General features: G+C 60.7%; 1 protein-coding gene across 3 annotated transcripts in view; it reads right to left on the bottom strand.

The window, feature by feature from the left end:
* SEPTIN9 (septin 9) overlaps positions 1-25,119 on the bottom strand; it is a 165,253-nt gene that overhangs the window by 80,368 nt on the left and 59,766 nt on the right. The window contains exon 1 of one of the 3 annotated variants that reach the window (XM_082861283.1): positions 24,235-24,514. The exons of the other annotated variants lie outside the window; for them this stretch is intronic. Within the exon in view, the coding sequence (XP_082717409.1) occupies positions 24,235-24,289 (55 nt within the window). The 5' untranslated portion in view covers positions 24,290-24,514. Of the gene's footprint in view, positions 1-24,234; positions 24,515-25,119 lie in introns of those variants that run through there. 3 annotated transcript variants of the gene reach the window in all.

Below are 25,119 nucleotides of genomic sequence, written 5' to 3'. Positions count from 1 at the left end.
AAATAAATATAAATAAATAAATACAAAAATTCACTAGAGAAAAAGAAAAGAATCTCAATGGGAATGTCACCACCATATCAGTAACAGCAAGGACAGCCAACGCTGGAACTTTTAACACAGGCAAGGCATTGGGCTTACTGTGCATAACCACACTTACCCCCCCACCCTAACCCCATGGTGTAAAGGATGCTATAATCCCCTGATACAGATGGGAAAACTGAGGCCCAGGTGCTTAAGCCAAGTGCCCAGTGGCGTGGGGTGAGTAGCAGAGCCGGAAGATGCGTCTAACTCCCAGGCCCAGGGTTCTTACTCCTTTCTGGTGGAATAATGGAGATCCTGGGCGAAGCTCACACCGCTGCCTTTCTTAGTCCTCACACCGGCTGCTTCTGCCTCCATCCTATACCACCTGCCCCAGCCGGACCTGGGCCCACGCAGCACACTGACCACCCAACTCCCACCCCACAGCCCAGCATTTCCACCCGTCCACCCACCATCTCCGCCAGGATCTGCTCCCTCCAAGGCGGTGGGGACGCTGCCTGAGAAGCCACTATCCCCACGGTTCCTGCAGCTGTGCTGCAAACGAGAACCAGCTGCTCCCGGTTATAAGGACCAGAGTGGGAAGGGGCCCGCGGGGCAGGAACATGTCCCAGCTCCTTCCCAGCCGGGCCCACGGCGCGCCCTCAGCGACCCACAGTGTCTCTCCCACCCCCCTCCCCACCTCACCTCACAGCCCCAGGAGCCCAGGATTACAGGGATCCCCCCCACAATTTCCTCCCCCAGCCCGCAGCTGGTCCCCAGCCCCTCACACCAGCTCTCAGGGCCATTCTGAGCAGCCCCTCCCTCCAGTCTTCCTTCCTCCAAATTCCAACACAGCCCTCGTCTCTTCCCCGTGGACATTACCTCCTTCAGAAGACCAAGGTGTAGCGGGTGGCTGAGTGGGTGGGTGGCCAGGGGCATGTGTGCTCTGAAGCACTGGATGTAGGGAAGCAAAGGAGACCCCAGACCCTGATACCTGGCTGCCGGAACTACCAGTTTCCCAAACGTGACACCCCTGGGGGACCCTGTCTAAGCCCTGGGCACACCTCCTTCACAAAACCCCGGGTCACAGAGCTCGACCATCCCAGAGGCCCTGCAGGGATGGGAAATGTGCAGATTTCGGGAGCGGGCGCCTCACCACGCACTGACTCAGGGACACACCTGCTGTCCAGCTTCACTGCGGCCAAGCAGGCATGTGTGTGCAATGTGGCCAGAGCTCCGGATTCAAGAGAATCTGAAAATCTGTGTTTTTTTAATATGTTATCTCCTGATTTTTAAATGCTGGCACAAACAAAGCAAAACAACCCCTTTAAAAACACTGTGCGGTCAAAGGAAATCACATCCAAGGGCTGCACTCGGCCAGTGGGCCCTGCCGTGACCTCGGGTTGATAAGGCAGACGGCCAAGCGCGGCAGGGGTGTGCCTGTGCAAGGACCCCCGCTGGCGCAGCTCTGCCTCTCACCGGGGGCTGTCCAGCAAGATACGCAGGGTACAAACTGCCCGTCCAAAGAAGCCTCAAGTGCCCAGGGAGAGGTCAAGTGCCTGCTAAACTGGCCAGAAAGTCCAGGGCTGAGTGCCCGGAACTCTGTCCTCTCATGGTTCCCAGGGCCTCCCGAGACATCCGGTCTACCCTCGCCCCGAGAGCACTGTCCAAACTGTCCCCGATAGTGGCTCCTGTCTGTCTGTGAGCTCCCTCGAGGAGGGGTCCACACCCCACCCGCCTAGGCATGTGCATGTCCAAGAGTACTTGGTGTCAGCTCCTTGGGGCCAAGTTGGGAGAACAGGACCTAGGTGGGTAAGGGCTCTTTCCCAGGTTTGCCCCACGGGAATAAGACGACCTTTTCCTGGGAGTCCCGACAAGATCTGTGCCCCTGTTTGGAGAGCCCCCTTTCTTGGGGAGCCCATTTGAATGACCCTCCAACTGCAACTCATGAATTAAGACCCTGCGCCAAAGCAAAGGCCTCCCTGAGTCGGGAGGCCCGATTCGGCGATGACTTGGAACCAGACTGGCCGGCACACAGATCACTGCTCCCCGGAACACAAAGTCTACACAGAACGCACAAACCCGGCCCCATCCGCCACCCCCTCCTCTCTTGGGCTGCTCTGTGCTTCTTCCTGGCACATGCCACCCCCTGGGCCCACACTGTCCGCATGCTTAGCCCTCGGCTGTATCGTCTATCCAGGCATTCACCGGCCAGCACCAACACCCCCATTCGTCTAGTTCTCTCTGAGAGGACAAGGGCTGTTCCCACCATCAGGACGGTCCCTGCTCAGCAAACATCCAGGGCTGTTGGGGGTTCTTGATGGCATACGCCATCCCCAAAAACAAGCGCTGCCCCCACCCAAGGATTTCAAGTCCCCCCCCAAAGCCAGGCTCACTCTTGCCTCCTCCCAAAGCCTGCCGTGGTGGCCCCGTGCAGTTCACGCCACTCCCTCCCGTGTCATCCGGATCATCCCAGGCTGCCGGGACTGACTTCGGGGGAGGGGGGCTCCCTGGGAAGAGAGCCGGAGTCCTCTCCTCTGTTACACCACGAGCCAGCCCTCCAGCCCTTCCTGGGCCTCGGGCGCTTCTTCTACACAACGTAAAGGCCAGACAGGATCACAGGTTTGTAACTGTGGGCCCAGAGCAGGGAGGCACCAGGCCCTCAACCCCATCTCAGCTTGAGAAGTTTCACTTTCCTCTAAGGTTCTGTAGGGAATTGAACAGTGTCGTCCCCCCCGCCCCCAGCGCCGCGCCAACCTAAAAGCTACGTCCAAGTCCTAAGCCCCAGAACCTGTGAATGTGACCTTACTTAGAAAAAGTCTTTGCAGATGTAATCAAGGTAAGGATTCAAGATGAGATTAGCCTGGATTTAGGGTGGGCTCTAAGTCCGGTAAGTGTCCTTATAAGAGAAAGAAGAGGGAGATCTGAGAGACACGGAGAAGAAGGTCATGTGACAACAGAGGCAGAGACTGGAGTGATGCAGCCGCAAGCCAAAGATGCCTGGAGCCATCAGAAGCTGGAAGAGGCCAGGAAGGATTCTCTCCTAGAAGCTTTGGAGAAAGGTGGTGCTGCCAACACCTTGCTTTTGGACATCTGGCCTCCAGAACCATGGGAGTAAATTTCTGTTGTCTAAGCCACATTGTTTGTGGTCATTTGTTACATCAGCCACAGGGAGTTAACACAGGGACCGTTGGAGGGATGAAACCTCTGGGCTACAAGATTGTCTGGGGCCCTTCCCGCTGGTGCTGTCACGCCCACTCTGCACCCAGCCCCACTCAAGAAATGTCCAAGGACTTCCCGTGGCGGCCCAGTGGTTAGGACTCAGCGATTTCACTGCCGTGGGCCCGGGTTCAATCCCTGGTCAGGGAACTAAGATTCCGCAAGCCGCGAGGTGTGGCCAAAACGTAAAAAAAAAGAAGAAGAAGTAGAAACGTCCAACGGATGGACCAATGGAAGCGTGGCCGAGCTCCAGAACTGCTGTATCAGGCACCCAGAACTGCTGTATCAGGCACCCAGAGGAGGAAAAGCTGACTCCTTCGGGAATCACACAAAACCCCAGACGGTGGGAGAAGTCGTCACGAGAATAACATTGCTCTCGATTTACACCGGAATATTTGGTGATGAAACCAAAGATCATTTTTTAAGGCAGGCTGTGCGAGGGATGCCCTAGGAGCAGCCGCCTCTATACAGAGGATGTCATGACACAATTAGCACCCAGCTGGGAAGAGTTAGGAGACGGCTTGTCACGAAGCTGGCAGGACAGGGTCCTCCAGCATCCCGTCCCCCAACGGAAGTCCTAAACACACGCTCCAGGTCCTGCCCCAACACGCACAGCCACCCCTCCCTTTCCAGGGTCAGACTCACCCTGGAAACTCCTTCCACTTCCTCCGTGGAGAATGGCTATAATCCACCACGGCAGTGGGTGCTTTTTTCCACTTTACTCTTCTCCCCTCTCCCTGCGGAGAGGCAGCCCAGGGGGTCCAAGTGCGGCCGAGGAAGCCGGCAAGAGTGCAGACTGGAGGCCCCTACGTAACCGCATCTGATGGCGGACCGACGGGCAGAAAAGTGGCCTTTCACTGGACCAGGGCAGTGGGGAGTGGCGCTGTGCTGCTTCCTCTTTTGTCTGCAGGATGCTAGATGCCCTCAGAGGGCAGGCAAGAGACCCCCACACCCCCGCCCCGAAGCTGGACAGGACAAACGGCATGGCTGCGGGGCACCAAACAAACATGGGACCAGGCTGTACTGGGAGGGTCCCCGAACTGCCGCTGGGAGGGAAAAGGACTGACATCTCCCACAGGGCACGGGGGGCCCACCCATCCTCACACCATTTCCCAAATGGGAACGCCCCCGTTCTCCCTCTCGTGAAGTCAAGAACCCCCAAAGCCGGGCTTGAACACCGCTTGCTCCCCAAAGCCCTCCTCGGCCCCAGTCAGCCCTTCCCCACGAGCACATGAGCCTGGGGACTGCCGTGCCCTTTGGCCCACTGCTGGGAATTTACCCCCAGGAAATCATCAGACGTACAGAAAGATTATGTACGGGATGTCTGCATCAGCATTAAAACAGCAAATGCTGGAAACAATTCGAGTTTACGTAGAGTTTTCTGAACCCATATGCCAGAGTCCTGCAAAGTCATCAAAATCACGGTTCTGAAGCTGAGAAATGCTGAGAATACTAAGTAAAAATAGCAGAATCCAAGCTGCATGCACGGGCCTGGATTCATCGCACACACACATGTGCAGGGTGCACGCACATTCGAGGAAAACGGCCGCCTCTGGATGGAATTAAGGTGGCCGTTTAATTCATTACACTTTCCTGCCTTTTCCCAAGGTGCCTATGCTAATGTGGGTCACTTCATATTTTCAGGGGATAAAACCATCAGCACTGCTCTTAAAAAACAAACCTCGCTACGAAGAGGGGGAGGGTGTGGATAACTGCACCTCCGGCCCAGCCTCTCCCGGTCCATCAAACACCTACGGTCTCGGCCGCTGCAGAGGCCAGGCCACCTGGCCAGATGCAAACCGCCCGTCGTCGTGCACATGGGGGTCGAGGCAGGAGCAGCCTGGATCTGGGCCTGTTTAAGGAGGAATGTGCCGCACACAAGAGGCCATTGTGAGGGCCCCCGCTCTGACCACAGGCACGCTGCCTGCCCGCAAACCTCTCCCCGCTCCAGGAACACTTCCTGGATCACACCGCGGGCCTCAGTCTGGGGAGGGGACACGAGCTGAGCCACAAAGCCCTGCTCCAGCCTGGGACAAATGTCACGCAAAGAAACGTTAGAGAACAAGGTCAAAACAAAGCCAGGGTCAGCTCCAGTGGGAGGAGCAACGTGGCCACTGCCCAGCTCAGGGGTCTGATTCTGGGCTCGGGCTCCAGTAGCATGGCCCTGGTGAAAGTGAGTCTCTTCCAGGCGGCAGCAAAGCAGGTTCTGTCCTGAGAAACAGTGGCGACCTGGGAGCCAGGGTGAGACACCCAGGAAACACAGGGTGCCAGGCGAAGGACACCTCCTTGCTCCCTGGCCTGAGGCTGCAGGGAAAGGTCACAGGAAAAGTCAACCCCGAAGCTAAGTGCATGGGCCATCAGACTCACAGAGTGAGTCCGGAGCGTGTGCGACCCCTGGGGTGGGCTGGAGGCAACCCCCCAGTTCCTGCTCTCCCGCGAGGACAGGGAGCTGGGGCTGCAGCTGGGCGGACAAGCTCCCTCCAGGGCAGCAGGGAAGATGGAACAGGAATCGGTGGGCCAACGGGCCGGTCCCTGAAATAACAATCCTCCGGAGGAAAGGAACCCAAGGCCACAAAAGCAAGATCTGGTCCAGGCGAAAGAACAAATTCACTGGGGAAAACCGGGCAGGGCAGGGCAAGGGGGACGATCCCAGGCAGAGGGCAGGGCAGGACAAAGGCCCTGCGGGCCTCGGATGAGCCGAGAGCTGGCCGGACGTGGGGGCCTTGCAGCCTGGATGCACGTCAGACTCTTACTTTCAGGGCCTAATGCAGGGGCTCAAACGGGGGGCGGCACAACCACAGCCACCTCCGGGCATCTGCTTCCCCACGTGTGGTGCTGAGGCGCTGACACAGTGGTGCCCGGGCAGCTATCACGACTGTTGTTGGTATAACTGCCCTCTGTGTGTGCACCCCGGGGGGTGGGTGTGCACACGTGCATGTGTGGTCACCCCACTGGTGGCCGAGGCTGCACGTGCCTTACCCATGTCCATCACACCCACGGCCAGTATCTTCCCTTGTGCTCGAGGGCCTCCCCCGGCGCCCCCCCGGGTGCCCAGGCCCGGAAGGCAGGAAGGGGTTAACAGTGCTTCCCTGGCACACAGCCTTTAGGCAGTAACTGGAGGTCAAACACTCTGGGGGGCTTGGTGCAGGGTCCCCCAGCACTCCCATGCCTGGGGACCACCTGGGATCACCTCCCACCTGAATCCTTGTCTCAGGAACTGCCTGGGGGCGGGCAGTGGAGGAGGGGCAGGGCTGAGAGGGCAGGTGAGAGCAGGTGGGGGGCGGCAGGCTCAGGGCAGGGAAGAGGATGCAGATGGGGAAAGTGGGAGGGGGTGTCCTCAGGAAGAAAAATAGTCCAAAAGGAAGGGCTTAAAATAGACACAGTGGCTAAGCAGAGCCTGGACAGGGACACCAGTAAACAGCACTGTCAGCGGGTGGCCCTGGGTTTCCCACTGAGAAACACAAGAAACCAGCCAAAGCCCAAACAAAGGAAGAGACAAGGCCCAGCCTGGCACTCACAGCTCAGAATCCTCCCCTCGGGCCTCTCCCCTGCCCTCCCTGGGCAGGCCTGGCTGGGCTGCAGGGCCAGCGGCAGCCTAAGAACCCTGTCCAGTGCCAGCCCCGTCCTGCTTCCCGCTCCGGCTCCGGGTCCCGGCGTGCTGGCCGAGGGCACCGGCCGCCCTGGGCTCAGCTGCACACGTGGCTGAAGGCGGCACACAGCCCCTGCTCCGGGCCCTGACCAGATGCAGGCCTGCATCGCAGCACCCTGCACAGTCCCGCAGGGATGGCCGGCGCGCTCTGGACGACAGCACCAAGATGAGCCACTTTCACTCGGCCCTGAGGGGCCGTGCGGGGCGAGCCCAGTGTCCCTGAGAACTGGAAGTTCCCCGGGGGGTCTTAGCGCCCAGGTGGAAGATGTGAGGTCACCCCTCCACCCTGCAGTTTATTTTGAGGACTGTCTTTTACTTTGGCTGTTAGGACACGGGCACCCCAGGGGGCCTTCCTGCTTCTCACAGCCTCCCCCTCAGGAGCCCTGGCCCACGGCCCACCCTGGAACAGCGACGTGGGAAGGAGGTCTGCCGTGCCTGCCAGTTGGGTTCCCAAGTTGGGCCAAGAGAAAGCAACAGGCCCCCTCCTCCCTTCCCAGGCTGCCACTCACCGCAGGGGGAGCCTCCGCGCAGCCCTTCCAGCCCATGACATTTCCAGGCACAAAAAGAGCGCAAAGGTGATCCCTGGCCCCCTCAACTCGGGACACGAACAAGACCCCTCACAACGAGCAGGGAGCCCAGTGGCAGCTGTGGTCAACAGCCAGCCCTCGGATTCCAGACCTTCTCTTAATCCCCAAATTCATTACGTTACCTTCTCCCTGGAAAAAGCTCCCTAGCGCCCTGGCTACAAGGACACAGGCAGAACCAGCCCTCCCCAGCCCAGCTACACAGCGTAATCCACCCAGAATGGGTCCTGTCCGATTCCTTCCCAGGGCTTCCAAACCTCATGCCATCTGCAGAGGACACCGGTCCAACAGTGGCCCCCAAAATGGTCTGAGTCCTAACTCCCGGAACCTGTGAATGTGATGTGGGCAAAGGGTCTTTGCAGATGTAATTAAGGCAAGGATCTCGAAGTGAGATCATCCCCCATTAGGGTGGGCCCTAACTCCATGACAGGTGTCCTCGTAAGATACAGAAAGGAAGACACACAGAGGAGAAGGCCGTGTGAAGGTGCAGGGACGCGTACACAAGCCAAGGGACGCCGAGGATTCTCGGGTCGCTGGAAACTGGGAGAGGGGCCTGGAAGAGGCTCTCACTCGGAGTCCCCAGAAGGAACCAATGCTGCCCACACCCGACATCCGACTTCTGGCCTCTAGACCTGGGAGAGACCAACCACATTGCTATGTTTGAAGCTCCCCAGTCTGTGGCACTTTGCAGCCGCAGGAAATTCACGCATCAAGAGAACAGATTTTTCGGCTGCCGTGGCCTTTCTCTTCAGCCTCCTCAGCCTCTGTTGATGCCAAAGCTACTTTCCGCAGTGACTCACCAGCTCGGGGAGGGGCACATGGGTGCCCTGGAATTGGGCTGGCTGGCAGGAAGGACCTCTCCCCGCTCAGCCTGCGTCAGCCATCAGGTCACCCCAGACCTTCACAGCTGCCAACGCCTGGGCCAGCAGCCCCTTCCTGCCGCTGGCTGCCCGCTGGCCTCGGAGCCTCGCCCCCATCTTCCTGGGGCAGGGCCCTTGTATCCAGCCCACCTGGGACGTCCCAGCTCACACCCGTTGTTCCACTGTCATCCATCAGGGTGCCCTGTTCATTCCCAACAGGGTCCCCATGGGGGCAATGAATTATCTGGTCGGCCTACCTAAGGCGGGTTCATTACCCGTGTTCCCCTCCCTGCCGTCAGAGAAGGGTCTTGGGGTGACGGCTCTCAGGGTCGGGGAGCAACCTGACAGTGGAGACCCTGGCAGGCACCATGGGACAGCCACATAGCAACTTCTGCTTCAGGAAATCTCTCAACACAGAGAAAAACCACAGCAAACGCTCCGAGGAAGCCACTTCTCAGCCTGGGGCCGCTTCTCGCTCCGGCCATCTACCGGTCCCCCTGGTTCTGGCGACACCGGGGTCATTCCGGGCAGACTTTAACAGTCACCCTAAGACACTGGACTTCCTTCTTTCCTCGATGAAGTTAAAGTTATGGGAACATGAGCACATTTAGACCCATCTGTCCTCCCCCTCTTAGGCCAGCTGTGGGCTCTCTCCACTAAAAGGACAGACGGAACGGGGCTTCGGAACGGGGCTGAAGCCGCGTGTGAGGAGATGCGGGCCAGATAGGGGAAGAATTTCCTGACCCAGGGTGGGGACGCTGGGGGTGGTGGTGACCAGGCTTCCTGAAAGGCCGAGGAGGAGGGCCTAGGTGCAGCCCAGCCTGCGGGGAGAGGAGGGGACAGAGGACCTTTCTGGCCTCCGAGGGTCAAAGGTCCCCTGATAAATGGCAGCGAAGGAGGGCAGGAGGGAGCCCCTGGGAGGGGACTGACTTCGAAACCAAAGCCACGGGCTGCAGCTCCGAGGGCTCAAAGGTTACAGGGCCCTTTAATCCGCAACGCCCCTCTGGGCTGCCCCGGAAGCCCTGGCTCCAGGTTGGAGCACAGCCCCTCCCCCAACAGGAGGGTTCCGCTCCCCCAGCCCCACCCCCACCCCCCGACCACAGCGCAAGGATCCTCCCGTCCACGAAAAGACTCTGCGAACAAGCTGGCCTGCTCTCAGCCGCCCGCGCCCCTGCTGGCTCTTTCCCACACGACTGAGCTGGGCGCAGAGCAGGACCCCAGACCCCCCGGGTGCACCCGGTGGTCTCAGCTCCACGGCACCGGGCTGGGCTGCCAGGCTGCTGGTCAGCGTGACAGTCCATCCTGGTGGAGCTGCTGTTCCCTATCCGCCGGGAAGAGGAACCATCCTGCTGACTGCCGCAGGAAATGGTAGAAACACTTAAAAATGCAAAAAAAACCCACCCAAAACAAAACCCTAATACCAGGGGCTGCTGGGCCCAGCTGGAGCCCTCCATTCATCACGCCAGAGGGACAGTTGCAGCTCTCTGTGCTGTGGCCTGAGGGCGGGCGCAGGCGGGTGCTGCCCAGGCCCATATGAGCTCTGGCCTAATTACAGGGGACGGTGACCCTAGAGAGCAGAGTTCAGGCCCCGGTCAGAGCAGCAGCCAGGAGTCCAGCTGCTCCCCAGGCCTCCCGAGGAATGGAGCGGGTCACAGCGCATGACCCCAAACTAGCCAAGCTCCGCTGGGCGAGAGGACGGAGCCTCTGTGACCGCAAAGCCCTGCAGGCACGAAGGCCGACTCGAGGGTCCAGGAGGACTTGGTCTCTACCCTCAAGGACACAGGGGTAGAGGGGGCCTTGCAGAGAAGGAAGAGTCCAGAAAACTGACAGGAGGAAGAGGGCTTGTTGTGTGACACAGGCCACGGCTGGACCTTGAGGACATTCTGGAAGGGGCTCCCAGGGGCTGCCCAGCTGTTCCAAAGAGCCCTGGTGGGGCCTGAGTGAGGCCACCTCCAGGGCTCCTCTCGAGGCCTTACCAGGCTCTCACCAGGAACGGCCAGATCCTGGCCGACTCCACACAGCCACCTGGAACTCGGGGAGAACCCTGGAAACCGAAAGCAAGCCAGGCAAGGCCTCTAGGCCCGGCTGCACCACCAGGCAGAGGATCGGAGACGGGGCACCCTCACGCTCGGGGGATACAGACGGGGAGGCCGAGGCCTGCGGAGACCATCGGTCAAAGTCACGCCGTTAAGCCCGTCCAAGCCTGGCCTCCCGACTCACACCCACTCTGCTGCCCCCAAGGAGGGCTGATGCAGAGGGCAAATGGGGCCCCCCAAGACTGTTCCGTGTCCTAACCCCCAGAAGCCGTGCACGTGACCTTATTTGGAAATAGGGTCTTTAAAGATATAATTAAGAGCCTTGAGATTAGATTACCCTGGATTTAGGTTGGATCCAAAATCTGAGAGTGAGTGTCCTCATAAGAGCAGAGACAGGGCTTCCCTGGTGGCGCAGTGGTTAAGAATCCGCCTGCCAATGCAAGGGACACGGGTTTGAGCCCTGGTCCGGGAAGATCTCACATGACGCGGAGCAACTAAGCCCGTGCGCCACAACTACTGAGCCCACACACCACAACTACTGAAGCCTGCATGCCTAGAGCCCGTGTTCCGCAACAAGAGAAGCCACCGCAATGGGAAGCCCACACACAAGAGTAGCCCGCGCTCGCTGCAACTAGAGAAAAGCCACGCGCAGTAACGAAGACCCAACGCAGCCAAAAATAAGTCAATAAATAAATTTATTTTTTAAAAAAAGGCAGAGAGAGAGACACGGAGGCACAGGGAGCAGAGACTGGGGGGATGTGTCTACTAGTCAAGGGCACCACGGTTCGCCAGCCCCTCCAGGAGCTGGGGGGAGAGGCTGGGCAGGAGGAACCAGCCCCACTCACACCTTGAATTTGGACTTTCTGGACTCAGAACTGTGCTTTAAGCCCCCAGCCTGTGGTCTTTGCTGCGGCCACAGGACACTCACATGCTCCTTCGGACTCCCAGCCCCTCACCCATCTCTGCCCCCCGCCTCTGAACTGGCCACACAGCTGTTCTGTTTTTCTGTTGCACCTTCCAGGGGCCACCCAGCCGCGGCTTCCAGGCAGCGACCCACTTACTCTTTTCTCTTTACGTTTGTTCTTTGAGCCTCTGAGTGTTCACCTGCCCCCCACAGGTTTAGGCAAAAACCTCCCGAAAGTCAGAACAGACCTGTCTTCTGGGCAGGGTGGGCACTGTGCCCCGACCATTCTCGGAGGGTGACCAGCCTTAAATATGACCCTGTAAGGCGGCCTCTGGTCCACCCACACTTTCTTCCCAAGAGAGGAAGGGCCTCTGGGGCAGGCAGTGTGGGAGCCTTCCGCCACCGGCCTGCGCAGCTGCGGGTGGACAGGTGAACTACCCACACCCCGCAGAGCCACAGCCCCAAACTGACCACCTCTCAGTTCTGCTTCTGGCCTGAGGGAGAGGGCAAAGATGAGAGCTGTGGCATACGGTAAACTGTGGCATACTGTGGTATACAGTAAACTCCAAACCCGCTGCACCACAGAGTGCTCCGAGAGGCCCACCCCCGCCCCTACCACCCATACCACCAACTCAGCCCCATAACCTCTGACCTGGCTGCCAGCCACGCGGGGCCCAAGCTGCCAATCACCACCTCCCCAATTCCCACCCTGCAAAGCCCCCGGACAGCCAGGCCCTTCCGGCCCCCAGCTGCAGGGGCCATGGGGCAGAGAGGGCTAAGCCGCCCCTCATACACACACCAGGAAACTGCCCGGGTCCCCTACGTCACCAGGGACACAACCAACCCCCCAGCCTGAAAGCTCCTGGGTGGGGGAGGTCCGGAGCAGCACAGAGAAAGCGCCTTCAGGAAACAGGGCTGCAGGTGGGAGTAATTCTTTTCTTAACAAAAAATGGAGAATTTCAGCCAAGTTGTCCTCAGCAGAACTGCTAGGTGGAGGAGGGTCTGGGGGGGCGGTGCGCGGGGGGCTCTGCAGACAGCCCAGAGCTGGGGGCTGCTAGACGATGCACAGAGTTGTCACGAGTACCGTCTACGCCCCACCCGAGCCAGGCAGCTGACCCCTCCGGCCTCAGCATCCTGGTCTCTTCCAGCTGGGACACCGAATGACCCCATGAGGGCCATTTTGGGGTCTGCCACCAGCTCCAAGTTTCTCTCATCGCTCCTGCGACACAGGCCCAGCAATTCCAGACACTCAGCAGAGCTGGAGGGGCCCGGCCAGCCCACCTCCCATCTGGGCCGAGGTCGAGGACCAAGGCTCTGGCCACATTCCTCTGCAGCCGAACATGCAGCTGCCGGCGGTGCCTGCAGAGGTGGTCCCACAGCCTGCGCGCTTGGGCAAAAGCTTCACTCCACCCAGCACCCCAACCCAGAGCTGGAAAGAGCCAGTGGGACCCAGGGGTCCTGGCTCGGCCACCATCGGCCAGGGGACTAGTCACTTTGAGTCTCTCAAACTGGGCTGGGAGATCGGGTTGGGTGAGTTGTTTTTCTTTCTGACAATGAACTTTAAAAACTAATATCTATTGCTCTTTTCCTGACTCTAAAAGCAATACAGAAAATGTATGTGCAATGCAGGAAATCTGCAAAACACGGAGAAACGAAGGAAAAAACGTATATAAACCCATGACCCAGATAACCACTATCAATAGTTTGGAAAACGTCCTTCCAATCTTTTCACTGAGGGTATATATAAATATTTTGAAAGCAGGCTCGTGGAGACACGGCTCCAGGCTTTTCTCCTGCAGCATCGCGCAGCCCACATCTCTATACATTCTTGCACTCGTTATCCAAATTCCTTTGTGGTTCTAAAGTTCTGGTTCCAGATCATTCTCAGCTCCAACTGATGATGAGAATCATTCCTGGAGCTTGTTAAAAAATAGACCGGGGCTTCCCTGGTGGCGCAGTGGTTGAGAGTCCGCCTGCCGATGTAGGGGACGCGGGTTCGTGCCCCGGTCCGGGAAGATCCCACGTGCCGCGGAGCGGCTGGGCCCGGGAGCCATGGCCGCTGAGCCTGTGCGTCCGGAGCCTGTGCTCCGCAACGGGAGAGGCCACAGCAGTGAGAGGCCCGCGTACCACAAAAAAAAATAATAATAAAAAATAAAAAATAGACTGTCCCCGCCTCCTGGAGGTTCTGTCAGGAAGGATGGGTGGGCCTGGCACCCCAGGGTATGTCTAGGGGGCAGGTGGGTGAGGACCTCTGCCCTCCCGTGGGCTCACAAGCCTTCTCTCCATCCCCCTCCTGAGAATCCTACAAGAAGGAAACCCTAAGCACCCCAGGCCAGCAGCTCTGCCCGCCCCACCTTCCCCCAAGGCACCCAAGGTCCAGCCTCGGTTGCCACATTCAGCCCCTGGGTCGGTCACAGACCAAAGGATGTATACTGGGCTCTGCTGGGGCAAAGGCCCGTGTGACGAGGGGGCATGTCAGTCACAAGGCCCCCAAACCTGCCCAAGGCCCGCAGTACGTGCACCTTAGAGAAGGTCAAAGCCACCCAGGGCCTCCAGGCTAACTCACCTGCCCCAGGAAACAGGCAGGAGAGAGGCCCAGTGCTAGCGTCCAGTGCCCCAGCCAGCCTCCAGCCAGCCTCCCCCTCCTCCCTAGAATGGCCATCACATTCCTCCCAATAGGCTCTCACCCTCCTGAGGGCAGGAGCCAGGCTCGTCCATGTCGGCCCCTGCTACACACTGAACGTGCTCTCCGCTGATTCACAAGTTGAATGCTGCCCCTCAAGGTGATGATATTAGGAGGTGGGGGCCTTGGGGGTGATTAGGTCACGAGGGTGGAGCCCTCGTCACGGGATTAGCACTCTTATAAAAGAGACCCCTGAGAGTTCTCTCTCCCCTTCCGACCTGTGCAGACACGGTGAGAAGATGCCATCTATGAAATGAATCTGCCGGAGTCTTGATCTCGGATGTCCAGCCTCCAGAACTGAGAGAAGTACACGTGTGCTGTGTCAGCCGCCCAGTCTGTGGTCTTTTTGTTACAGACGAAGACAGTTCCACTTTCCACTAGGGCCTTGGGCCCTGCCTGGAATGTCCTATGAGTCTCTAAAAAGTGTTTGTTGCCTTGAATCTTTAACAGTCAATGTTTACTGTGTGCTCACCACATACCCGACACCACCCTAAGGGCTTCTGTTACATTAGCTCATTCACTTCCCATCATCTCCAGGAGACGGAGAGATTTCACTCTCATCCCCATTTTAGAGATGGGAAACCAAGGCACAGAGAGCCTAATGACCAGCCCAACATCACAGCGTGGGCAAGGGTGAAGCCGAACTGAGCCAGCATGCTGAACCATCCCACCGCACTGCCTCCAACCCCACCCCGCCCCCTAAAAGCCAGGCTCTAAAATCGTACAGCGCCTGCTACACACCAGCACTGCACCTGTACTGTGCTGAGCCCCAGACACACACCTGCAAGATGGGCCCTGGGATTCCCACGTCACAAACGTGGTCACGGAGCTGGAAAGCAACGAGGCAGGGATGGGAGCAGAGGGAACCCCTGCCAGACCCCAGGCTCTGGACAAACAGCTGTCGCCACCCACCACTGCCAGGTAGACTGACATTTCCATCCCGGCCAGGCAGGGTCAGCCCTGTGGGGCGGCACAGGCAAGGGCCGGGGGCAGGCGCACTGGGGGGGCCGGGGGGCAGGCGCACTGGGGGGGCCGGGGGGCAGGTGCACTGGGGGGGCCGGGGGGCAGGTGCACTGGGGTCTGCCTTCCAGCGTGGCCTCGGGCCAGCCATGACCTGCATGACCTGTCCACCTTGCTGAGCTCCAGGAGGACCAAGAACCCTTGATACAAAGTGCCCAGCCCGGGGCCTGGCATGTAGTAGGTGCTCAATAAGGAGAAGGTTACGAAGAGCAAGAACCAGCACCGTCAAAGGAAGTACCTGCGAGAGAAGAGGGAACAGCGGAAGGGCTGGGACTTGGGTCAGAGATAAAAAATTCAGGAGGGAGGCCAGAGCCCACCAGCTGGCTCCAGGGCAGCTGTTCGCAGGAGCCTGGCTCCATCTCCTAAATATTAGGAGAGATGTAAATATTTGAGTGCCACTCTCCTCCGCTGCCCCCCACCCCGCCGAGCCCTGCCTCACTGGAGCTGCAGCCAGGGCAGGGGCAAGATTTCTGCGCTCACCAGTGTCCCCACCCCTCCCCCAGCTGCCCTCAAACTCCTCCTCCAGGGCCAGGAGCCGGGGTGGGGACAGCCACCAGGGAGGGAGGGGACACAACCCCACCTCTCCCCTCTCCTCTGCACTGCACCTGCAAAGGTATGAATGGGGCCTTCCCATTCTCACCCCCAAGGGGCCCCAGGGTTTCTTTTGTAGTTTAGCAGAAAAGCAACGCAGCCCTTTCTGAGGTCTTCTGATGGAGGCCTGGGGAGTAAAGTTCGCCACTCCAGACCCACTCCACCCTCGCTACAGGAATACATCACGGGCCCCTCTCCCACCCGGATATGCACCACCCAAGTCCCTCCCAGCTCTCTGACCAGGAGGAAAGATGGAGTCTGGAGCCTCTTCATGCCCCAACCTATGCTGGAAAGCACAGGCCCCTCCCACCACCTTCCACCTCGGTGCCAAGGGCACCTGTGCCAGGTGTGGGCATAACAGTGTCTTCCAAACAAACTACGAGTTGACAGAAATTGCAACGGGAGCCAGCCAGCACCATCTGCCTGGAGACCTTACCTAGTAAACTCCTACCCAGCACTCTGCTTGGGTGTCCCTTCCTCCAGGAAGCCTTCCTGAACCTACCCCTCTCCTGGGCTTATGCCTGCACCCCCAGAACGTAGAACAGAGCTAGCACTTAGCTGGCGCCCACAAATAGCTGTTAAATAAACAAACGAATGAGCTGTCTCTCCCACCCTGGCCATCCTCCTCCTGGCCCACCAGAGACAGAGGGATTCCAGCACTTACTTCATTTTGAACTGAAAGGAAAAACCCAAACCCAGCTACTCCACAGAGCACTCCTCCCCTGACCTGTGATGGGGGACAGGAGGCAGGGGACAGCAGAAAAGGCCACCCCTCGGGCCTGGGATGGAGCCAGGAAAACTGGTATGCTTTCACTGTAGATAATATCAGTCTCCAGGGGCTCAGGGCAGAGGCCTGGCCTACCCCTCACAGGGAAACTGCCCACCCACGTGGAAAGGAGGGCCAGAGAGACGGCCCTGCCCAAGGTCGGCTTTCTGCGCCCAGGGAGGGGCCAGCAGGGTCCAGGCTGAGATCCTGCCTAGGAGAGTCTGCAGAGCCAGAGACTGCTGGCCACTGATGGGCAGAACCAGAAACATCTCCATCTCACAGGAGACGGGGGAGGGGGCACGGTGAGGCAGCCTGAATCTAGGCCCACTCTGCCCCACTCTGCCTAGGACACCATGCCCCCTTCCTGCCCAAAAGTTCCATCAGTTAACGTCCCGCAGAGAGGGGGCCGTCTGTGTTCCAGTGGCTTCCTTCCCCACTCCCAGGGGGACCCTCAGCCACAGCACCTCCCACAAGGAGGTGCCCGGGATCCCCAGGCCGCCCCAGCGGCCAGCAGAGCCATAAGCCGGCGCTCCTCGTAAGGCAGGGGAAGGCTGCGGGTTGGAGGGGTAGAAAGCCAGACGGAACTATCAAAACTGACTGGTCACTGGCTGCAAAAAGCTCAGAGTTCCAATCTCTCCTTGTTTGAGAGGGAAAAACCAGACCCAGGAACTCCCAGCTCAGTCTTATAAAGGCTCAGGAGGCAAGGCAAACCCCACTCCCTACCGCGGCCCATCCCCCGCAAGACCCTCCTGAGGCCCTGGAGGTACCCTTGCCCCCCATCCGTACCCAGGGAACACCCATCGAACCCCCAACCAGATGGTCCCTTGGAGGCTGTAGCCAGAGGACAAGTGGAATGGACAGGAGGTGTGGGGGGGGGTGTCACCTCTCCTGCCTCCCCTCCCCCATGCCACCTGGCCCTCCCAGTGTTTGAAGGCAGAGGCTCCCGCTCTTGGGGACAGGGACACAGGAAGCTCTAAGCTGTGTGTGGGGAGGGCACACTCATGTGTTCAAGGCCAGGCCCCTTGCAAAATCTCTGGGTTTTGCAACTTGGGGCAGACATGGGCTTCCCCAGCTGGCCCAGAGACCCTGGCGGGCAGAGAAGGCTGGAGACTACGGGCACTCAGCATCCCGGGAGGGGCTGTCAGAGACTCAGGAATATGAGACAGAGCGTCAACAGAGAAGAACACCAAACACAAAGATGACAGAGGCAGGTTGGAGCCTTATTCCCAGGGGCTGCCCCGCCTCCCCTGCAGCCCCTGCTCTGTCCTATGGGGGGGGGGGCTCGCTGTGTACATTCCAAGGCCACCATCCTCTTGACCCTTCGCCTAAATTTCTGGGCATTGGCAGCACTTTAAAAAATGACAACAAACTTGAAGCTTCTAGACCATCTCCTGGTCCAGGCTGAACGGAGCCTCCGGGCTCTGTCCAGACCAAATTAAACAGCCGGAGCCCAGAAATGCCCCAGGCGCCGGGGGTGTCTAGGGGCCAAGCGCTGGGTCTGTTTGGCCAGAGAGATGACAAGTCCTCAGCCCTCTGGAACCATGTGCCAGAGAGTTCCAGCCTGTTTGGTCTCATAACAACTCAGCCTCCAAATTTGGGAAAAACCGAGAGAACTTTGGAAAGATAGCCACTGTTGGACCGTTTTTCCTCAGTGGCTTTGTCAAGAAAAAGCAAAGGAACTGGTCTCCTGGCTGGGTTTCTGGGATGAACCAAAAAACTGACATCCCCGGAGGCCTTCATCTCTGGTAAACCTGTAGCCCGGCACCCCTTACCCCCTACCCCAGCCCACCCTTCTGACACACGCCACCAGGTCTACAGCACCATGCACCCCCTGTTCCTGCCCATCGGGAGCGCCTGGCCTGGCAGGAAGGTGGGACTCCTGGGTTTGGGGGCCACCACGGGTCCCTTGAGCCTGGCCCCCGGATCCTTGCTGCTGGCCCCGTGGTCCTGTCTGTACCCCAAGGAGACTCTTCTGATAGCAGCCAGCCCACCCCCAGCACAACGAGTGAGGGACATTCAGCTGGGAAATGGGGGGCGGGGGGTGTGCAGTAATAGTGATGGCTGAGCTGAACCGTGGTAGGGGGCTTGATCTCGGAATGTGACAACACCCCTGAACTGTGAACATTCAAGGAAAAAGAGAAGGGGAGGCCCCATGCTGCTCAGCCAGTGCCAGGATGAGGGCCGCAGCACCCCTGAGGGGCATGCCAAGGCCACAGTCACCGAGCTGCGAAGTCCCCGGCCCCTGCAGGGCAAGCATGCCACCTGCACGTTAGTACTTCCTTGGCAACGTCCCATCACGAATGAGCTGCCAGGCCACTGCTGCCACCAGCAGGACAGCCTCGCCCAGACATGTGCTGGGCACGGTGCTGGCCGTGGCTGCCACTGAGCCTGGGGGCTCACACTCTGGTGGGCTCGCTCCTCCAGGCACAGAGGCCCCAGCCCGTGCCCAGGCACCCTGCCCCCAGCCCTCAGCCTCAGCGGGCGCAGGGGTGCAGACCCAACCAGCCCCCGGGGCGAGCCCGAGTCACAAAGCTCTGGCCTCTGAGCGCTGGCTCTCCCCACCGGCCCCAGATGGGATCATCCTCCTAGCTCCTGGTCTGCAACACAACCAGCTCCCAGTTACAACTCCCTTTCAGGAAGGCTGGCAGCCAGCAGAGCCATGGGCAGGCAGCCACACCCCACTGTCTTCAAAGTCAGATCGTCCAGCGTACGCCTGTGTCGCTGTCTGTAGGATGGGCCATTGGTCCACCCATCTGGGACGCTCTGGGGTGGGGGGATGCAGAGGAGACTGGAATGACCTCCCCAGTGAAGGAACCCTGCAGCCCACCTGACCCAAGCCTCCAAGCTCTGACAGTGAAAGAGCGCGATGGGATGTCCACTGGGCCGGGGCCAGGGCTCCCACGCTGGCCGGCAGCCCAAGTATCTGCTGGACTCAGGGGGACCCCCCGGCAGGCTCCGAATCTGCTGTGCTGACCATGCTACACAGTCTCACTCACCGCCCCGTCACCACTCAGGGAGACCCTTGCCGGTGGCCTCTGAACCCCTCCCTTCCGTCACCCAGATTCCTGCATTTAGGCGTCCACGCCCACCCATTTCTTGCAAATACCTGACCCCCCACCTCAAGCTCTGCTCCCGCGAGCAGGCACCAGGCTCAGGCTGTCGGCTATCTCCCCAAGACGACCCGCGGGCAGCGGTGTTTATGACCCCATTCAACAGAAGGGGAAATTGAGGCTCAGGGGCCAAGACACCCTCCACCGCCCAGCTGTCCAATGGCAGAGCGAGCCTGCCCCCCTAAGCATTACACCGCGCGGGGCTCCCAGCTGCCCTATCCATCACTTCCCCAAAGGCCCTCTCCCTTTGGAGGCAAACTCTGCCCACTTGTCTCTTTCAAACCGTCCTACGTGGACTTCCCTGGCGGTCCAGCAGTTGAGACTCCGCGTTTCCACTGCCGAGGGCCCAGGTTCGAACCCTGGTTGGGAACTAAGATTCCACAAGCCACGCGGCACAACCAGAAAAACCAAAACAACAAAATACCTTCCTAGAGATCCATGTCCTCCAGGAAGCCTTTCCAGACTGACGCCCCACAGCACGGGGTGTCCTCCCTGCTGGACCCACCTCCCTGGCCCACGTCTGACCCTCAGCCCAGCCGATGACGGGGACGCTTCTGCCACCTGGCACGTATGTGTCCGCCCTCTGCCTCACAATCAGGACGGTGGGTGAGCCTAGTCCCGGGCCCGGGACACGAGAGCAGCAGGCCAACGAAGCCGGTGGTGGTCAGAGCCGTCAGAGAGCCGTCCCCCCGTAGCTGAAAAGCAGGACTCGTCCCCCAAGAGTCCAGCAGAATGCCGGCAAGGCCAGCTCCTCCGGTCCACCAAGGAACCTCACGCCGCCATAGATCCTGTCTCCTGCCACCAGATGAGAACTGCGGGAGGCTGAATTCACAAGAGGTCTCGAGTCTTGCTGAAAAGCAGGACTCATCCCTCAAGAGGCCAACTGGCATTAATTAGGGGCAGATCTGCACCTGTCACAAAGCTAGGCCTTGTCCTCCTGGGCGGAAACGGGCCCCCGAATCCAGCCATCGAGGGAGCCCTTGTCCAGGAGGTGTCTGGGCTCCCAGACAAGCAGGTGCATCTGCATCGTCTCGTCTCCCCAGGAGACCCTCTCCCTGCTCTCTGCCCATTCTCACGCTCTGGGGCCTAGGGCCTGCTTGGGCTCCAGGACCTGGCTGGCAGGATCCTCGAGAAGACATTAGAGGGTTCAGAAGGGCAGACATGTCCTCTAGGCGGGAGAACAAGGCTCTGGGTCCGGAGCTCCTGGGTCCTGGGCCAGACTGTGTTTCAACCAACATCAAGGACTTTTAGGATTCTTTCTCCGTGTGCACATCTGGTTACAGCAAACACTGCTAGGGAAAGTAGGCCAACAGCTAGCACTTGGAAGGGCTTTTGTTACACAAAGACCAGGGTTGTAATAGCGTTTGCGATAGCAGAGTTGGCCTGAGTTCACTAGAGAACACGCCGTTCCACTGCTCTGTGCCTGGCAGCCAGATAGGGGACTACGTCACCGCTCGGGCCACCCCATCACCCAGGGAGTGACGGGCGCGGAAGCCACCTGAGGCCCATCTTCAAACAGGGGGAAGCGGAAAAGGAGACTCTCTAAAAAAAAATCGCATCAGCAAAACACAAAATACTTTTCTTGCCCCTAATATGAGGGTCTCCACGGAGCCCTGAGATCCTCCTTAGGGCGAGAGCAAAGACCAGTGTGGGAGGTTTGCATCCATGGAGGACACTGCCACCCTCTCAGTCCCCCGGGAGACCTGAATCCACAGACGTGTCCAAAATAGAAGACAGGCTGAATCCCCGCGCCACCTCGGTGATGGGATGAAGCTTAAAGATCTCGCCCTCAATTCTCCAGGGTGGCGAAGGGGATGGGCAGGAATAATGAGACGGAAAGAGAAGAGCGTTCCTCAGGGAAGGGGGTGGATGTGCCCGGGATGTGGGGCATCAGCAGAATTTAACGGTGGGCGCCCGCTCCATTCCCCCACATGCATATCCACCCGGGGCAGCTATCTGTCTGCTCTGCAGGGCACGCTGCTCCAGCCTGGATACTGCCGTCGCCCCAAACCTCCAGGAAACACCCCATCAGAGCCCGTCGACCCCCGCTGCAGGATTCCAGTCTGCTCAGACGTACTGTCATCCCCAGCAACGCCGTGGCTCAGAACTCGCCCGGCTTTGGTGGTGGCCCCTGGGGCCTCCATCCTTCGGCCATCGACACGTGCTTCGAGACGGGGCCAAGTCCGCCAGCCTCAGGAACTATCGGGACTTTGACCCTACCTCGCGGAAACTGAGACGCGGAGTGGGCAGCCCGGGCCGCGGCCCCCCACTGGCCCCAGAGAAACAGACCAGCACTTCGGCTCCGAACTCGACCACTCCGGCTGCCTCCCCAGGACGGTCCGGGCTCCCGGGGGATGGGCACACCTGGGCCTCCGTGGCCTCACCGTCCGACTGTGGCAAGCTGGCCCCTCTTTATGTCCCAGTCCTAACGGACCAGCTCATTCCGGCCTCCCCCGCTTCTGTCGCTGCCTGAACGCGCTCCTCCTTCTGCTGCAGTCAGACTGTGTGTCCTCCACACGACCTTCCTCTGCCCTGGCTCTGCCAGCCTGTATCACCCACTGCTGCTCTGGGTCAGACACTCTCCTCCTTTCCTGATCGCTCCTTCCCACGTCTCTATGTTTGAGGCTATCAGCCCCAAAACCCAACTCCACTCCAAGTTCCTGGGGCTCTTAGGGAGGCCGCTTTTCTGGTCCCTAAGCTGGCCGTGCGGAGCCCCCCCCCCCCCCCACACACACACGCGCGCGCATGCCCAGGTGCACTGGGGGGCTCTAACTCTACTGTCTTCAGAGCACAACGGCTCTCCAGGGCACACAACGGAGAGGCTGACACACACAGGGAACCGGGGGGGGGGGGGGGTCCGAGGCCGCGCTCCCTAAGAGTGAGAAACCTCCCCCTGAAGGCACAGGGCTGCCAACTGCTGCACCAGGACAGTCTCAATAAGGCCATTGTCTCCAGCTAAATGACAGCCTGGAGAAGCCGCCTGGGAAGCAGCCTCAGAGGCCACCAGCGGCTCCAGATGGGGCACTTCGGGGTGAGGATGGAGTCGCACGCGGGGCCGGGAGGGAGGGGCACTAACTACCTACGTGGCACGAACTGTGGCAGACCACACAACCCCCAAACCTCCTCCTGCCGATCCTGCTTCAGGGCTCCCATCTCATCCCCTGAAACCCCAGAAAGCTCCGCTTCCAGGTCAGGGACCGCAGGCCAGCCTAACTCCCACAGGCCACAGGAGAAAAGCACACACAGCGCGGAACCTGAAGGCGGCAGCAGTCTCCAGATGGGCCAGCTCTCCCGCTCGGACACTCAGGAGATGAAAGGCCCCTGAGGAGCTGCGGGAGGGCTGCTGGGGGCAAGCAGAAGGCGAAACAGAAGGAAGGAGACTAGGGGAACATGCTGGGTATGAGCATGCGCCCCAAGAGGTCCCGATGTTCGGGTACAAGCCATCACAGCTCTGCAGACCCACACTCCCCTTGTTCAGTGCCCAGTGTCAGAGTCGGAAAAGTGCTCCAACCACAGAGCCAGCCCCCAGCAGACCCATCCCTCGCACAGGGCAAGCCGGCCACTTGACCCCACCCCCTCCTGTCTCTCCACCCCCTGCTAAGCCAGTCCAGGCCCAGCCCAGAATCACCGCCTCTGGGGCTCTGCTGGGGGCGCAGCCAAGCTCCGGTCCCGGAGAAGTGCCCCGCGCAGATGGGGCTGACCTCCGGTGGGCCACGTGCATGGCTGGGCTCTGGACCCCCAGAAGATCCCAGTCTTGATTCTGCCCTTGGGGGAGGGGCACCTCCCCGCAAGGCCTGGCACCTGGACGTCTGTTAACTCCTTTCGACCCAGCCTTCCCAAGGCCAGGTCCACCAGAGGGCTCTGCCCAAGGCTGCCTGGGAGCCCCTCCGAGGGGCGGGGGCTCCAGATCCCAGCAGAGGCAGACCCGCCCCTCAGAAATCCGGCCCCTAAGTGCTGGAGACTATTGTGTGAGCTTCCCTTCCGACCGCTTTATTTACTCCCCGAGACGCAGGACGCAGAGCCACAGGCAGTCACGAGGACGCACGAAAGCCACACACACGAGCCCAGGACCGGGATGCCCTACCGCACCCGGCGGGAGAAGCCCCCCAAGTCTCTCAACACTTTGTAAACCCAGGAGGGGGGAGGGGACCAAAACGCGCTCCCAACCAGCAAGCAGGCCCCTCCTCCCCCCACAGCCGGACTCCGGGAGGACGAGGAGGATGTCCCCAGGCCCGGATGGGGGCCGATGGGACGCCCTCCTCTACACTCGCCGCGGCCTGGGCCGTGTCCACTCGGGTCCTTGCCCAGCCCGGATTCGGCTCAGCCCCGGCTCCGAAACTGGTGTGGGGGAGGGGGCTGTCCTGCGGGCGGGACGCGGGGGCGGGTAGCGAACTCCCCCAACCCGCCGCAGGGCCAGGGCCCCGAGGCCGACGGGGAGCGCGGGAGGGATAGGACTGAGCGACAGCTGAGAGGGAAACCGCGCGCCAGGGCCGTTTGAGGAAGCCCCGCGAATCCTCGAGGAGACTGTCGTCGCTCGGCAAACAGAAACAACAATAAAAGGAAGGAAACCCAGCGGCAGCGCGCAGGGCGAGCGCAGGGGCCAGCGAGGGCGCGCGGTCCCCGTGTCCCCCTAACGGGGTGCTCCACGGAGGCGACGCGGGCGCGGGGCGGGGGGCGCGGCGGGAGGGCACCCCATCGGGGTCCTCCCTCCCCGTCCGCGCCCCCGTCTCGCCTGAGGTCCGCCCCGAGGGGCCCCCGAGCACGCCCGCGGCGCGGTGGCCGGCCGGCACCCACCTTCGAAGTCCGAAATGATCCCGTCCAGCTGCGCGTTGACCGCGGGGTCGGACATGGTGGCTCGCGGGCGGCGCGACGCGCGGAGGGCGGCGGCAATGAAGCGCCCCGGCCGGCACGGGCCCTGCGCGCTGGCTGGGGGGCCGCGCCCGCGCTCCCGCCGTGTAGAGCTGGCCGCCGGAGCCCCTCGGCCCCCGGGCTCGGCTGAATGAATGGGGGAGGCGGGCGGGCGCCGGCGCTCCCTGCTCCCCGCGCCGCCGCCCCGCCCCGCCCCCGCCTCCCGGGCGGATCAGGTTCCCGCACCCGCGGCCCGGCCTCCACTTCTCGCAGTGGCTGCTCCGCCCGCCTGTCAAGGTTGGGCCTGGGGGGCTGGGACCCGAGCGGCCGCCGCGGGGACAGGCCGAGTCCCGGGCGCCCGACCCGAGAGCCCCCCTTCTACCCGCCTGGCCCGCGCCCAGGGGACGGCGACGGACGCGGCCCCGGCGCCCTCCCCCCCCGACGCCCCGCTGAGGCCAGATGTGGGCGGATGTGGAGGTCGGGCGGCGGCGCGGGGGCGGCGCCGAGGCGGGAAGAGATTCCTCCCCTTCCCTGGGGCGCAGGGTTCCTTCTGCGGGAGGTTTTATTTACGCAGCCAAACAAAGTTCGCCGCCGCCTTCCCGCGCGCAGCGCCTCCAAGGGTTAAGCGCTCGGACTGGCGGCCGGCAGGAGCCCAGCCTGTTGGCCAAGAGCCGAGGGGCGAGCGCCAGTCACGTGACCCGGGGCGGGGAGGGGGGCGCCAAATCCCACCCTCTTGGGGCACCTCTCCAGCTGCTCCCTACCCCCAGCCCACCGCCCCCGAGGTCGCTGCTGCACCCTCGGGGGCGGTGTCAGAAAAGGCGCTGGCCCACC

Source organism: Leucopleurus acutus (genome assembly GCF_964270905.1).
Source record: "Leucopleurus acutus genome assembly, chromosome: 19".
NCBI classification, from domain to species: domain Eukaryota; kingdom Metazoa; phylum Chordata; class Mammalia; order Artiodactyla; family Delphinidae; genus Leucopleurus; species Leucopleurus acutus.
The sequence above is the reverse complement of the archived record's forward strand: the minus strand, read 5'-3'. Positions and strand labels throughout refer to the sequence as shown.